The 16,528-nt window shown below is 39.0% G+C and overlaps 1 protein-coding gene across 1 annotated transcript in view; it reads right to left on the minus strand.

Moving 5' to 3' along the window:
* The window catches only part of ADGRV1 (adhesion G protein-coupled receptor V1), a 565,763-nt gene that overhangs the window by 331,048 nt on the left and 218,187 nt on the right, over positions 1–16,528 (minus strand). The window contains exons 70-76 of the mRNA XM_060009164.1: positions 14,799–15,272; positions 11,669–11,812; positions 9,060–9,234; positions 8,267–8,402; positions 5,761–6,797; positions 2,095–2,212; positions 1,068–1,239 (exon numbers count right to left, since the gene is read on the minus strand). Of these exons, the coding sequence (XP_059865147.1) occupies positions 1,068–1,239; positions 2,095–2,212; positions 5,761–6,797; positions 8,267–8,402; positions 9,060–9,234; positions 11,669–11,812; positions 14,799–15,272 (2,256 nt within the window). The remainder of the gene's footprint in view (positions 1–1,067; positions 1,240–2,094; positions 2,213–5,760; positions 6,798–8,266; positions 8,403–9,059; positions 9,235–11,668; positions 11,813–14,798; positions 15,273–16,528) is intronic.

Raw genomic sequence — 16,528 nt, forward strand, 5'->3', positions numbered from 1 at the left:
GAAGGTATGAAAATATGTATCATTGTAATCTTAGAGAAGATCAATATAACTGTTTCAGTAATTCTCAAAAAGTGAAAAAACAGGTAGAGAAAAAATGAATAAAGAGTTAAATCTACAGGACTGCTATTTAGAATGAGTTTAAATATAGCTATACATCTGGAAATAACTTTATTTGTGCAATGCTTTTTCTGCTGTTTGAAGTGTTTGGCATGTACAAAGAAATCATGATACTTTTGAACATTCATAATATTATGCCTAGTTTTTGTATAAATACTTGAGTTTAATAAATTAAGTAGTAGACAAAGAACAAATACTACTGAGTGCTCCTTAGGCATTAAAGTATCATGAAATAGTCATTAAAAAAAGCCACACATGATTACTAAATGACTAAAGCTCTGTTAGGTCATCAGTGACCAATACCGTTTGAATAATGGAGGTTCCTTTAGAAAGAGGGGGGAACACCTGGCTCCTGGGTGCCATGTGCAACATGAACCAATAGAAGTGTATCCAAAGGCTGATCAAGCATGGCCTCGGTGCTTCTTCAGTGGGTCAGAACTGAACTCTCTAGAGAACGAGAGAACTTTCATTCTGGATGAAATCTATGGATATAACACGATGTGACCAAATCTATCAATATGATAAAAGCAAAACACTAAACATTCAGAGTAATCAGAGATATTACTCTGGCTGAAAATGACTCAAGGGATCATTCACACAATGAGCAGGTGGGCCAGGAAGAATCATGGAAATGACAAGAAACAGAACAGAGAAAACTGATGAGCTGTTTTTTTTAGCACTGAGATTCAAACTTTTTTTTATTACTGACTTACAACATTGTGTAAGTCTTAAGTGCACAAGTGATAAGATTATCTACAAAAATTCATAATGTAATAAATTCTAAGTGTGACATCTATTGCTCATCTAAGAGATTTAGACATTACGGCTACGCGAGACACAAAGAATCTCCACATAAGCAATGTGTAAGTTTCAACAAAGTGGCTTTAGAATGATTAATTGTAAAGAAATATAATCAGAATTTGCCAGTACTGTGTCTCATAGTGTCTTACCTTCCCTGGTTTGGGCTCAATGGTGATAAAGCACTTTGTTTGACCTGCTGTACAGATTGTGGTCCCTGACACAGACAGAAATTCATCTCTCAGGTTCACACCATCTTTTTGGAGCACAGCAGCTGTTTTGTTAAACGTGATTCGCCAAAAGATCTTGACATCTTCAAAGGCTCTAGGAACAAAGCAAAACCTATGCAAATGCAGTCACAGAGTGCATTATTCCTGTAGCTAATGCAGAATGTGTTATCACTGTGCCTGAGTGTACCTCTACATCCAAAGCAGAGCACTTACTCTCCCACTGATAATGTCAAAAATAACCAATTCTCCCCACTACAGTTAAGAAATTAAGGCCAGAGTTTACATGGCATTTCTTTAACCACATTTTATTCAGTACTAATTAAGTATTTATTGAACTATGATTCCTGATGCTATGTACCAGAAATATGAAAATAAAAATTATAGAGAACTTTTGCCTTCAACTAAGTGTTCCTCATTTGTCTTTTAACAAGAATCCTTCTAAAGGAAAAACACTACTGCCAAAATGGTTGTTACTATAAAAATAAAGGGCAAGAGATGACTTACATTTTCAGAGAATATTCATTCCCAAAATGGAAAAGGTAATACAAATACATGTACATGTGTGCATACCAAGTGCATGTACATGATGAACACTCATGTACACTATACTGTACTAAGTTGCAAGCAAAACGAAGGTAATCCAAGTCTCCCTAACAGTAAATGGTTGTGTATTCAGAGTGATCAGAGAAGAGTAAATACGATAAAGTGATGACTTACATAATCTAACATCTGTATGGTACTTTATAAAGTACAAAATGTTAAGGCAGCCCCAAGTTATGTTCATAAACCAAGTGTGTTAAACCACAGATTAGGAACTACAGCATCTGAACACTGACATGCCAAATTCCACCCTACCTTCTTCTACCAACATTTCATCCTGCCTCTACCATTTTATGAATTCAAATTAGATACACAGGATGTTACTTCTTCCACATATATATAAACATACCTGTTTGGCTGCCTTGTGACAACAAGATGCAGTCTGCTCATCTCAGCTCCTTCACTCAACTCCAGTACACTCTGGGACTCCTCACTGAATCCTATGATGCCATTGTGAAGATCACTCCCTGAAAAGAAAAATAGAAGATTATAATATACTTAAGACTTTAAACGATCTCCAATGCTTCACTAATCTTTCCAGCTCAGATGGTATAAAACTGAGACATTCAAAAGTGAATGGGGTGGGCGGGAGCTACAACATTTAATGATCTTTACTAAAAACAGACTAGAATCAAAATGATCACATCAAGGTAGCTGACACTTTGAGAACAGAAGATGAAAAGGAAAAAAACATCAAATCCTGCTTCCCATAATGACAACATGCTCATCTCTCTCTGATGAGGCTCTACTTTTTATTTCATAGTCCTTGATACTACTGTTTAAAATCAGTGCATCCTGACAGAATATAAGTTCTTCTGAGAAGCAACTGTTTTATTTACTGCTGTATCCCTGGTACCAAAACAGTGTTTAATAAATATTTAGTGAATACATGAACTCCATCTGACTGTTTACTTTTCTATAAGAGAGTTGACCCGAAAGACCATTTATGTTTCACATTTGGTTATTTTCCCCAGAGAAAAACAGAACTATTAAGGAACTCTTGAGAACCTCTGAGTAAAAGAAACTCCTCTGAGCAACTCTTGAGGTTACAGGCAGCATCATTCTACAAAATTGTGTTTAAACTGGAACAAACCTAGGGCCCACACTACACTGAAATAGTCACTCCAAATCCTTGCCAAAAGGTAAACTAGCTTCTCAGACGAGAGAAATACCAATAAACAGTTCCTGCTGCTTTCTATTTCTCAATGACTCAGTTTTGCAAAGTGATCCTAAAAGCAATGATCCAAATCAATCAGCCTCAAAAACCATTCGTACCCCTCACCCTGAAACCTGACTCCTGAGATTCCAAGTAGACAGAACTTCTGTAAGGAAACAGAAAACCACTGAACTGTCCTGAAAGGGGAAAGCTGGTGGTTACCAGCCCATATTTTGCAGGTCTGAAGTGTGAGCAAATGTGGAGCCCATGGCTTAGGGACGTGGAGGTGATGGACGACTTTTATCCTGGTGCCTCATGTGTGTTTTGTCTCAGCCAGATGCCCATCCTCATCCTCACCAATTAATCACTACAATCGCTTCTTAGCCCTGCGTCAGAACCAGACCTCAACTTTTTTTTCTTCAGCAGCAACTGTTTTCTTGTCACTTTTAATGGGAATTTGGTCTCTCAGTTAATAATAGATTATAAGCTTCCCACAGGCAGAACCTTCGTTTTCTTTTTCAATGCAATAGCAACTAGCATGGTTCTAATGAGTATAATACTTCCCTTGCCACATCTACAATAATGAGGTTGATGTCAAATTTCTAGTAAGATGAATCAAAACTTCTAATGTGGCAATGATCAAAAACAAAACAAAATAAACTACTTTTCCCTGATTTATCTTGAAAGTTTGTTCTAAAATCTAAATGTGAGATTATGAAGATTAAAGGTAAGACAAATAAAAATAAGCGGAATCAGCAAAATTAATGATAGCGTTAAAACAGAAATACTACGTTAAAATAAAAAGCCAGGTGAGGAGGGACTTCCCTGGTGGCACAGTGGTTAAGAGTCCGCCTGCCAATGCAAGGGACACAGGCTCGATCCCTGGCCCGGGAAGATCCCACATGCCGTGGAGCAACTAAGCCAGTGTGCCACAACTACTGAACCCACACACCGCAACTACTGAAGCCCACACGCCTAGAGCCCGTGCTCTGCAACAAGAGAAGTCACCTCAATGAGAAGCCCATGCACCGCCATGAAGAGTAGCCCCTGCTCGCCACAACTAGAGAAAGCCCACAGCAACGAAGACCCAATGCAGCCAAAGAAAATGATAGGAACATTCACAGACAGAGTAAGGGAACTTAGGGTACACGACATGCAAAAGTGCTGGTGAATTACATCATGTGACGCTAAGAGGAGCCAATCATTTGCCAAGTATGTATGATGCCATGTGTTAGGTAGGGAAGTTCTCATTAGAGAACTTCATCGAGGCTCAACTGAGTGACTGGTAAGTTAGGCTCAGAGCTGATAAATGGGAATTTGCCTGGTGAGTTAGGCTCAGAGCTGATGCATGGGTAGGCACTGGTACGCCATATTGATATAGTATCAGCACGCCATATTGGTATGCGTTGGTATGCCAAACTGAACTGAGGAGCACTTCCATTCCAGTTGGAACACAGCTGCTGTCTTGAGCCCCCAGAGAACCCTCTGTCACCAGCCTAACCAGTATGAGATCTCCCTGTGATCCAGTAACTAATGGGGTAATGTTTGGGACAGCAAAAAGCCTCCAGCAACCATTGTGATTGGTCTGTGCCTCTGTCAAACTAATTGCTAAATACTTTGTCAGCTCTGGTCTTATTCAAATAAATGTAATAAAATATCTATTTCATGGAATGGGGGAGGAGGCTGTTGAGTGCCAAAACAATTTTAATAGAAATATATAGATGGCATTAAGCTAATGTGAATCAAAATCAGTGAGTAATTTGGAGAACAGAATTTGACTTTACAATATTCAATAAACTGAAGGAATAGGAATAAATGACAGTTCTAATTGGTGTAAATTTGCAGGGTAGCATAAATGAGATGATGCTGGGTATAAAAGTTACACGATTGTAAAATTATGACTGAATTATAACTGAATGGCTAAAATAAATAAAATTCTAGGAAGCACCAAATCCTAAAAGGGGATCATAAACATGTTTATTCTAAATATTTCCTTTTATAAAAAACAAAGCATAAACACTAAATGATTTATTAATTCCTCAATTAATGGTTGAGCTGGGTCAAAATATAGGCTTCATAACTTTTAATTTTCTTTTTACTATGTTTTACCATAGTGTTATCTGAAACTCTAAAACACTGTGTAAAACTCATAACTGTTTGTATGAAAGAGTGGAGTAGGTAAGAATCATGAGACAGCCTTGTCAATACTCTAATTACAGTAAGGTACTGACAAGCTGAGCTAAGCCACTTAAAGAAATATAGTATGATTTCAGAGGAAAACTGCAAATTATCACCAAAAAATTTTATAACATGCATGAGGAACTCTATATATGCACACACCTCCCCAATAGTCCAAAACTTATATAAACTGCACTGGTTCAAAAGCAGAACAAAAGGAAACAGTTTTAATATATTTCCCAACAGATATAAAGAATTTTCTGACAATGAAATCTTAGACTCTGGGATAGATTAATGAAAGTGGTTGGGAAATTCAGAATGGGGTTTCAAAACAGGACAGGCAATCATGTTTGGGTGATTAAATATATTTCAGAAGAAGTACATGAACTTAAGTATTTTTAAGGTTTTCCCTTTATTGTGAAAGTACAGATCTATAAATTGTGTAACTGTTTAGCTGGCTCTGAGCTAAGTGACATTTACAGTCCATTAAACTCTAGCCTGGCACCTCCGAACAACATCATGAGTTTATATTATGGGTTCATGCCATAGGAAAACAAAATTTTAATGATTCACTATGGGTGAGTCAAGTAATTCCCCTTCTTAAATTAAAGATAGAATGATCTTATTACAAATTCTGTATCACAAAAGTACATTTTTAACTCCATCACTCCAAATATATACCTGTAATGATGATCATGGCAAAAGCTGCAAACCCACTGTCATCCTTTCCCTTCACAATCTGTGCTCCCCCTTGTGGGTCTGTGAGAAACACGTAGAAGAATTCTTGCCCCTCAGGCTCATCATCATCCAAAATTTGAACAAATACTTTACGTTCTCTTTCTCCATCTACAAATGTAAGGATAAGAGTTTGCTCTTCAAAATCTTCTTCTTCAGTTGCCCATCTTAGGCTGGAAATCCCATCGATGCCAGGAAAGGGCAATGCATTTGGTTCCTTCTGAGCAGATCTTTCACCAAAAGTCTTAACTGTTACACTGACATCGCCAGTAGACCCACCAGTTCTTCGGACAAGAACTTCTGCAGCGTTAAACGTGCCATTCTTCATTTCTTCTTCGACATAAACAACAGATGGCCCAAGACTAAATGTTCCATGAGGGGAAACATCTGCAGTTACAGTGAGCACATCAGGCTTCTCAGACATAGCAGACGTACCAGTCGCAAACACTTCGGCAGTTATCTTGGTTGTGTCAGGGTGTGTGGTAGAGGAGTCAGTTTTTAGAGGAAGAGCTGTGTCCGTTGCTATAGCCACAGTTGTCTTGGGGAAAGAAACATCCATTCCTGCCAGGTCATCATTATCCAATATTGTGATCACTGCCACACTGAAATCTAGATTCAGGCGAGGTCTCTGATTAGCATCAAATTTTTGTGATCCTTTAATTTCTACTGAAGTTAGATTAATGTAAAAAATTTCTTCTATCTCAGGAAGCTCATCATCAATAATAGTTATTTCAAAATCAACCTCAGCATGGAATTTTTGGAAAAGCAGCCCCCCATTCTGAACAGGCTCAAAGTCTTCCAGGGGCTTTGCCATTCCTGCAGTTGTCTGATAGGAAACTTCAATAAGATCCCCGTGGAACCCAAACAGTCTTTGTACATGCAATCTGATCATCTGTGTATCCTCTGACACTATGATATTTCTTGAACTAGGGGAAAATTGAAAGACTCCCATTGGTTCAATTTCAGCAACGGTGAGACCTGATCTGGAAAAAAAAAATTAAACCATGAGAGAACTGATGAAAAACAGGAATACCACTATAGAGATTCAACTTTCACACACTTAAGATACTGCTCATGAGGACATCTTAAAAATGACATGCCCTTTCAAATTCCATAAAACCCTATTTACTTATTGATGAATATACCAGAGCACAAGAAAGATAAGAACAGGAGCTGCAGTCACAGGTGATAGGACCTAACAAGGTGTGTATATATATATATATATATATATATATATATATATATATATATGGAGAGAGGAGGCGGGCAATGCCTGGCCTAGGGTAAGCACTATAAAACTGTTAGCCTGAATCACTTTGCTGTACAGTAGAAATTAAAACAACATTGTAAATCAACTATACTTCAATAAAATAAATTTAAAAATAAGAAATAAAAAAAACCTGTTAGCTATTATTGTTATTGTTAAAGGTATGTGAATTTTTTAAGCTAAAATACGTTGTGTCCAAACACTTTTTGAATGGCATATGTATAATCAAAAGCCATATTGGATTCCAACCAATATCTCCTATACATAAATATGTATACAAACACACTTGAACACACACTGGTTTTGCCCGCACATTTTTCCCAGTTTCCAAATAAGTAAACTAAAGAACAGAAAGATCAAGTAACTTTCCCAAAGTCACACAGAAAGTAAGTGACACAGCCAGGATTAAACCCAGGAGTCTGGCTCTAAGATCGGTCCTCTGTTGTTCTGATCAAATCCATCTCACGTATGAGAAAAGTCAATTGCTTTCGACCAGGACATATTTATCTGCAAATATACTGATATAAATTAAACTCAAAAGAACTACTAGTTCAAGTCACATTATTATCCTACTGTGATTTCTTATTCTTATTCTTTATCTCTTGGAGAAATCAGGTATTTTTGGCTACCTTTCAGAAGACAGTTTCCTTTAAAAATAGTGGCTTTGTCATTTTAAGTTAGACTCCTGTGGCTTTCAGTCTCTTGGCTCCTGGATTGAAGGGGAATCAGAATTTCCTTTCCTCCTGAATTCAGCAACTTGAACCCCAACTCAGCAGCTCATAGGACTGTTCTTGAAATAACACTGTTCACCCAACCAAAACCATGGAAAGCTGCCAGACCCAGGTTGGAATTCTCCCTGTAGAAGGAGTATTTTAAACCATGTGTGTCCCTGAATAAATGCATTTCCAAAAAAAAAAAAAAAAAAGGTGGCTTTGCCATCATGGTTCTTTTTGGAGATGTCACCTCAGGCCAACATTCTTGAGTGAGAGGTCATGAGAAACGCTCTTCAAGCAAGCAGTGGGTGGTGGCATCTTTGGCAATGCAGGCCATATATTGCTCTACACTAAAACTGTTTTCACCTCTGCTTCAAGGAGAGAGATCCTTGTGTCTTTTTTTTTGTTTCAACAGGTAAATTCCAGCTTATTCCTCAGAGACTTTCTTGGCTGAAAATCAAGTTGGTCTTACCGAAGCTGAGCCCCACCAGGGGCACTGCTCTGCACTCCTGAGAGGTGAATGACAAAGGCCTCTGGCCGACCAGGGCTAGGAAATGTCCACAGCAAGACTCTTTTACTTTCTTCTCCATGGGAAAATGAAAGACTCCCTGACAGGGAACATGAAAAGGGAAGCTGGGTTTCATTTCTGAGTTCTTAAATTGGAATTCAACTCTTAAAAATAGAGTGAAATCTTTCCTTTTCCAAAATTCTATGACAGTCTACAAAAGGTAAAACATTTAAAAAGTCAGTGGGGGAGGGAGTGTAAATAGAGGAAGCTCCGTAGACCACACACACCTTGCCTTTAATCATGCCTCCTTTACAAGGTAGAGGTCAAACCACCTAACTTTTGCACCTCACTGATCCTCACAGAGCTTATGGTATAACTAAAAATAAAGTAGATGAAATAACAGCTGCTCAACTGTCAGAAATATTCAGATGAACATGTAAATGGATATAAAGGTGTGTCTTTTTTGATTATCGTATGGGCCACATTAGGTTTTTAGAACTAACTCCTCAGGTATAAACAGAGTAGTCTGCTTAGTGACCATTATTTCCAGGTGAGGTATGAAGTTTTCCATTTGAACGAATAAAGTTCCTCTCATTCTCACCAAGCAGCCTGTGAAATTCTGATCACTTAAATCTGAGAGGACTGTATTAGGAGGCAAATAGCTCACTGTCCAGAGTAAAGAGGATTCAGGAAAATTAGTGGCCAATTACACATTTCCATGTTCTATAGGGAAAATCCTAGAAAAGCCACAACTCACCCACTTTGGGGGTCATATTGCCAACAACAACGAATTCAGGGATTTTTAACCCAGGAACATATCCAGCCGCCCAGGAAACCTTGAGAGAGCCATACGTGCCTCTCCTAGAAATCACAACTTGGCTTGTTCCAGCGGTGATGTCCAGGAGTGGAAAAGCAGTAGACTCAAATCCAACCTGAGGAAAAACATGCTTAGAACATTTTATTTCTCTCTAAAGGTTCTTGTTTTCTGAAGAGTGGGTTAAAAGTCAACTTTCTCTTTGTTTACACAGTATATTTCCTGTTCTAAAATATAGTCAATTAAAGAGTAGTAGTTAAGAAATGACATGTGAAATTTGAAAATTTATTCTATTTTATAATGCTGATTATAGTTTACAGCTTTATTTTTTTATCAAAATGTAAACCCCTGAATTAACCATATCTAAAAATATAATGGTAATTATGGTTAAATGAAAGATTAAACATGGCATTTTAATATGATTTGTTGATGGGTCTTTATAGAACCTAATTTGTCTAGAACTGAAATCTGACTTCTTTCTAAGGTATAATAATAAATTCTTTATTTATAAAGTGAGTACCATGAACTAGATTTTCTATTAAGGTTCTTTTCAGCTCTTTGATTCAATACAATATCTTTTTTTTGAGGATCAGAAACCCTCAAAGATTTTTTTAAAATAACAATCTTTTTCATCCACACCAAGTAAGATCTGGTTTTCAGGGCAACCTTCCCAGGGTACCCTGGGATTCATAGATGAAATAAGTTCTGGTCAAAGAATAAGAATAAAACCAGATTCCTGGCTTCACATTGTTATTTAGACAACTCAGTTTACCTCTTTGGTCCCAATATCTATAAATTTGGAATACCATAGAATCAACAGTTCTATATTAAGACTCATTCTCCTATTTTAAATTGGAATGGAGAGGAGCAGAAAGTGTGAGAGGCGGCCACAGGACAGCTTCTGAAGCCACAGAAAAGAAAAAACAACAACTTCAATTTGACACCTGCCTAGATTCCTTATTACAGTGAGGCTTCTGGTTAGCAACTGCCAAAATCTTTGGCATATCTCAGCTCATGCTTGCCAAATGGCTAGAGGCTGTTTGAAAGTGTCCTAGGCACATCACACACACACACACACACACACACACACCCCACATACAAATACTGGTAAGGAGTACAGAGGATACACCAAGGACAGGAATACTCCATGACTGGCCCTGATCTGGCCCTTTGATGTGACATAATGTTGTGACAACATGCATGGAGAAGGAGAAGAAAATAGTTTACTACACCAAACGAAGGATTCAGGTTTAAAGGGATCTTTGTTATAACAACCTGTGAACAAAAAGAAGGTAAGAAAATGTCAAAGCATTAAATTCTATACCCTCTTTCCTTCTTGAAAAGAGGAGGTGCAGAAAGAAGACAATTCCTCTCAGTTAATTTTAATGCTGGTGGATTCCACTTTAGGGAGCAAAGCAAATTCATTCCCTGGGGAGAAGCAGCCCAGGTGGGAGTAACTGGAGAGCATCCCCTTAATGGCCAGAGACCCTGTTACACAAGCTGGTGGCCAGATCTGCCCACACTCCTGCCCCTCCTGCACAGATTCCACATCCTGGTCAAGGAACTGAAGGAACTCCCACCTGAAGGAGTAGGATGCATGCTTATCCCTTATTATGGTTTATAAAATACACACATTACCGTAGCCAGAGACAGGAGCCCTGTCTTGTTCCTATATTGACAGAATTGGCCTACACAGGAAGCAAAGCCCTCAAGGTATTCTTTGTTCTCATGTGAATTTATAAAGTGATTAGGGAACAATCTTCCTAAAATGAATTCAGGTAGAAGGTTCAAATACTTAGGTGCACCACTAGCATTAACCTATATCAGAACAAACTTGCCACAGTAAAAAGAGCCCCACAAGTTAAATATTTACAATCTTAGTAAATGAGAAAGTCTGAAATATGAACTGAGGTTTCATTCTAATTTTAATTATTTAGCATAAAATATCTCAATGTTAAATATTCATTTTCAAGAAAAAACCTGAAGTTTTGACTCTAGGTGACTGTTATTTTAAAAACTCTAGGACTTCCCTCATGGCGCAGTGGTTAAGAATCTGCCTGCCAAGGCAGGGGACATGAGTTCAAGCCCTGGTCTGGGAAGATCCCACATGCCGCGGAGCAACTAAGCCCATGCGCCACAACTACTGAGTCTGCGTTCTAGAGCTCGTAAGCCACAACTACTGAAGCTCCAGTGCCTAGAGCCTGCGCATCGCAACAAAGAGCAGCCCCCACTCGCCGCAGCTAGAGAAAGCCCACGTGCAACAATGAAGACCCAATGCAGCCAAAAATTAATTAATTTAAAAATTCTACACCTTACATTCTACAAGACAGAAACTTTCTAAAACTCCAGAAAGGAGATATAGTTTTCTATCTAATGTTGAAAACTGACAAATTATTTTCATATAGTGTATCCACAGTGTCTACTTTGATAGTCATAGGATTACTTAGATTTAAGGAAATAGTGAATCTTAAGAAATTCTAAGAATCTTAGTCCTTCCTATAAGAGCTGCCCTCTAGTGGTTCCGAGGTAGTACCACACCCAGGGCCAATTACCTGAGAATTGGCAGCTTTCTCAGGGACTGGAAGGACAGCAGATTTTGCTTCCTGGAGAATTCTTGGCATGCCATAGAAACTTCCACCAACAAGCATCACAGTCACCAGTTGCAAGGTGAAATTAGAGCCCAGGGGTAGGAAGACCTATATACAAACAGTATCAATGACTTTTTTAATAGTAAAAAATAATTTTCAAAGAAAAATACTGACAATTGAAATGAGTCATTAGCATTTCCTCCTTTTGTATCAGTTTCATCAGTATATGCCCTTTCCCCCATGTTACAAAACAAAGCACCAGCAGGAAGACTTTGACGCTAACACTGAGAGCCATACAGTATTAAAAAAACACAAATCTGCAAATACTCTCTGTGTGCCCAAATGACCTGAAGAATGATGAGAATCTCAGAAGTAGTATTAGTGATAGAATCACGTGCCACAGGAATGGAAAGAGCTCACTGGTGAACAGTGTCAGCTCCTAAAACCAGCAAAACTCACTTTCTCCCTTTTCATTGTGTAGAAACTAAGAGCTCTAATGACAGTTACTTAAAACAGATAATGATTTAGGTGTACTGATTATTTGAATACTTTGGACAAATAAAGACTACTAACACCATTTATCAGACTACCAATTTTCAAAGTTTTAGAATCCAACAAAATAGGGAAATCTTGAATTTAAAACCTGGTATTACTTTAAAAGATTTTTTTAACACTTATTGATATAATACATTTTTCCATAGAAACCTTGTTACTGATAATGGATAAGCCCCCGTAACCTGGAATATTACTAACTCTGTACATCTTTATTGAATGTACAAATAACTATTTCTATGAAGTCTGTTCTTCTTTTAAATGTAATGTACTTAAAACACAAAACACACTCTGAAATGTGTAAAATATGTACTATAGTGCTTTCAAATGTGCAACATGAGGGGAACAGATGTTTTATTCATACAATCAACCTTCATCTTTTCAAAATCACATTCACTGAACATGAAGCATAGATCAAGTGCTGAGGAAACAGAAATAAATCATGGTGTCCTGACTTCAATCATGTGCCTCCCTCCTCTCCTTGAAGGGTGTGCCCCTTCCCCATGCAGTTCACTGGCTGGGCAGCTAAGGATTTTTTTTGTCCCTATTTCCTAAAGAATGAACGGCCAGATGTCAGCTCAAAGCTCCCAGGCATTTGTGCCTTCCTACCCAACTCTTCTGTTCATGGGCCCGTGCAGCACACAGACTTATGGAGTGTGGCAGGTCCCCAAGGTGCAGTAATTAAACATTAAAGTTGAACAGGAGTAATGATGGATTTGGAGAAACGCTGGTTTGCCTACAGAAGAAAAGCAGGTAGACTAATTTGAAAACGACCTTGAAGGTTTTTAGGAGTTGAGGGTGTTCTGTTTTGCCCTTCCATGTCCCTGATCCAGGACTGCATCACCAATACTATTCTACGTATTTCCCATCATTCTTGATGGCTTTGGGCACAAATGGAGTTTACAGCCCCATAATATCCTGTGTGCATCTTGAACACTGCTTATCTGCTTGCTTTTATAATTGGCTGTTCAAGGGCCTTCTCCTGCACTAGACAGGGAGCAACCTGACAACAGAGATTATGTCTTTGTGATCACTGTAGCTGCTGTGCTTCTCACAATGACTGACACACAGCAAGTGCTCAATAAATATCTGAATAAATGACAGCCGTGAATATAATCTTATCTTGCATTCTAACTTAAATTCTTTTAAACGCAGACTTGTTTCTTTATCGTGCCAATGATTCTTACCATCAGTGAGTACTTCATCTGAGAAGCCTGTTGTTACCCAGGTGAGGTAACTGTTCACTCCCTGGTCCTCATGTTAAACCAACATCAAGAGTCTTCTAGTTTTCAGAGCCTAATGGAAACTCATTCTGTCCCAAGACCCACTTGAAGGTCCTTCTCTGTGGCGGACCTGTCCGAAGTCCTAACTTTTATCAGGGCGGTAGATCAGGTAGATCTATATGTAACTTGTAACTAACATCCCAAACTTTAAAGAGCAATGCATTACACCCAGGGTGTGAGGGGAGAAAGGGACCGCTGGAAAAATCCTCCCCTCAGTTTATGCGCATGTCACATGTTGCCCTAAATAGTCACCTTGGAAGTCTAACTCACATAATAATCTATGTGCAGTCTACACCACACATAGTGGAATGTAAGAGACAGAAGGAACCCATGCAAATTTAAATACACTAATGAAAGATGTTAAAGTAAGCAAATAAGAGGAAGCTTTCATATATGGGTAAGCTAGTAAACTTTTGTTACTCTTTATTGAAAATAGACAGAAATCATAAAAATAATAGAGCTTCAAAACAGATATTAAGAAATCCATAGATAATTCAAACAGGTATTAAGAAAGCTAAGTATCTTTATCAACTATACCATTAAGTTTTCAAAGTAAAATGACAAGAGGACTACCATCCTTCAGAATGTCCCAGGTACCACCACAGGAGATAATCTAAAAGTGTCCTCTGGTACAGACTTTCTCAACCATGAGATAATTAATCCTCACAGCTATAATGCATCTCATGCATGAAATAAATTAACTTCTCTGCCATGCATACGGAATGATACTAGTTATCTTCTTGGGAGGATGAAAACAGTTGCTCCAATCACTTTCTGTGGATCACACTGAGAAAGACTGCTAGGTATCTATTTGACCCACAGAAAATCCATGTATTCCTAGCACTCTCACCTGATATGTCGGCAGAACAGTCTGCTGTCCTAGGAAGTCTACAAATATCTTCCCTTCAACAAGCATCCAGAGTGTGTGTGTGTGTGTGTGTGTGTGTGTGTGTGTGTGTGTGTGTGTGTGTGTGTGTGTAGCACTTGGAACAATTTCTGGAACTCTGAAGTACTAAATAAGTGCCTGCTACTATCTAGACAAAAATATTTTATCTCCAAATAAGAATATATTTATTTACTTATAATCTGAAAATACTTCAGTATATGTATTATCCAATAATTAGCATGCAGTTTCTAAGGTATTTTTCATGGTTCCATTTAAATATCAGAATAAGACTTTAAACTGATCATGAGATTAACTAGGGCTTTCCTGAAGGAGTTTTATTGGAATGATCAGGAAATTAAAAAATGCTACAAACCTGACTCTTGACTGGCACTGTGTCCACTTTATATCTGGTGCCATCTTTGACCACCAGCTGCCTCTCTGCATCTTCAGTAACAACAGACTGCTTCTTAGGATCAGATGATATTCGATACCCAACAGTCACATCTCCAAATGTTCCAGCAAGCCGGGTTACATTAATTTGGAGGAATCTACTAAGGTTCTGCCTAATAAGTATTGACTGGTGATCTGAATACAGGGCAAATACCCCATGTGGGTCATCATTTGCAGAAACAGAGAACCGTGTGATGCATTTTTCTGGATCAAGTTCTGCTCCTCCCTTTACAGAAACAAGCTGAATCACATAAACTTCCTCTATCTCAGGTACATCATCTGGTAGCAAGTTAACATCAAAGCTGGCCTCACTTTCTCCATCAGCAATGGTGAAAAATCCTTTTGTAGACAGAAAGTCTCCAGTAATATCAAACTCACTGCTTAATTCCCAGTAAACCTAAAATAAAAGGAAAAAAACCCCAACAAAGTTATACAATTCAGTATACTGAATCAAAAATCCTTTAAATTAGTTTTCCTCTACTATATACAAAAAAAATTAAGTGTGCCTCATTATATTCCAAGTGAAACTTTCCAAGTAGTTAGGTAATTTAGAAAGTATCTTAACTCTTTCAGGCTGTTGTATGCAATTTGCAAGACAGGATTATAAAATTTCATTTCACCTGCTTCTAAAATAACATAATTTGAAAAGATAAACAAGTTAACTTTAAAATACCAGTACCACAAATACATTCAATAGTGAACCACAGACAATATTTGAAGGTAAAAAGTAAGTAGATAATCTGACATTCACATTGGAATTTGTTTTTGTTTGTTTTTAATAAAAAGAGAATATCGAGGAGGAGCTTCCAGATGGCAGAAGAGTAAGACGTGGAGATCACCTTCCTCCCCACAAATACATCAGAAATACATCTACGTGTAGAACAACTCCTACAGAACACCTGCTGAATGCTGGCAGAAGACCTCAGACCTCCCAAAAGGCAAGAAACTCCCCACATACCTGGGTAGGGCAAAAGAAAGAAGAATAAACATAGACAAAAGGATAGGGACGGGACCTGCACCAGTGGGAGGGAGCTGTGAAGGAGGAAAGGTTTCCACACACTAGGAAGCCCCTTCGCAGGCGGAGGGGGGAAGCTTTGGTGCCGTGGAGGAGAGCACAGCAACAGGGGTGCAGAGGGCAAAGCGGAGAGATTCCCGCACAGAGGATCGGTGCCGACCAGCACTCACCAGCCTGAGAGGCTTGTCTGCTCACCCACCAGGGCGGGCGAGGTCCGGGAGCTGAGGCTTGGGCTTCAGAGGTCAGATCCCAGGGAGAGGACTGGGGTTGGCTGCGTGAACACAGCCTGAAGGGGTTAGTGCACCACAGCTAGCCGGGAGGGAGTCCGGGAAAAAGCCTGGACCTGCCTAAGAGGCAATGGACTTTTCCTTGCCTCTTTGTTTCCTGGTGCACGAGGAAAGGGGATTAAGAGCGCTACCTAAATGAGCTCCAGGGACAGGTGCGAGCCACGGCTATCAGTGTAGACCCCAGACAGGGGCATGAGACGCTAAGGCTGCTGCTGCAGCCACCAAGAAGCCTGTGTGCAAGCACAGGTCACTATCCACACCTCCCCTGCCGGGAGCCTGTGCAGCCCACCACTGCCAGGCTCCTGTGATCCAGGGACAAATTCCCCGGGAGAACACACTGCGCACCTCAGG

Source organism: Delphinus delphis, chromosome 3 (assembly GCF_949987515.2).
Source record: "Delphinus delphis chromosome 3, mDelDel1.2, whole genome shotgun sequence".
Classification (NCBI taxonomy): Eukaryota; Metazoa; Chordata; class Mammalia; order Artiodactyla; family Delphinidae; genus Delphinus; species Delphinus delphis.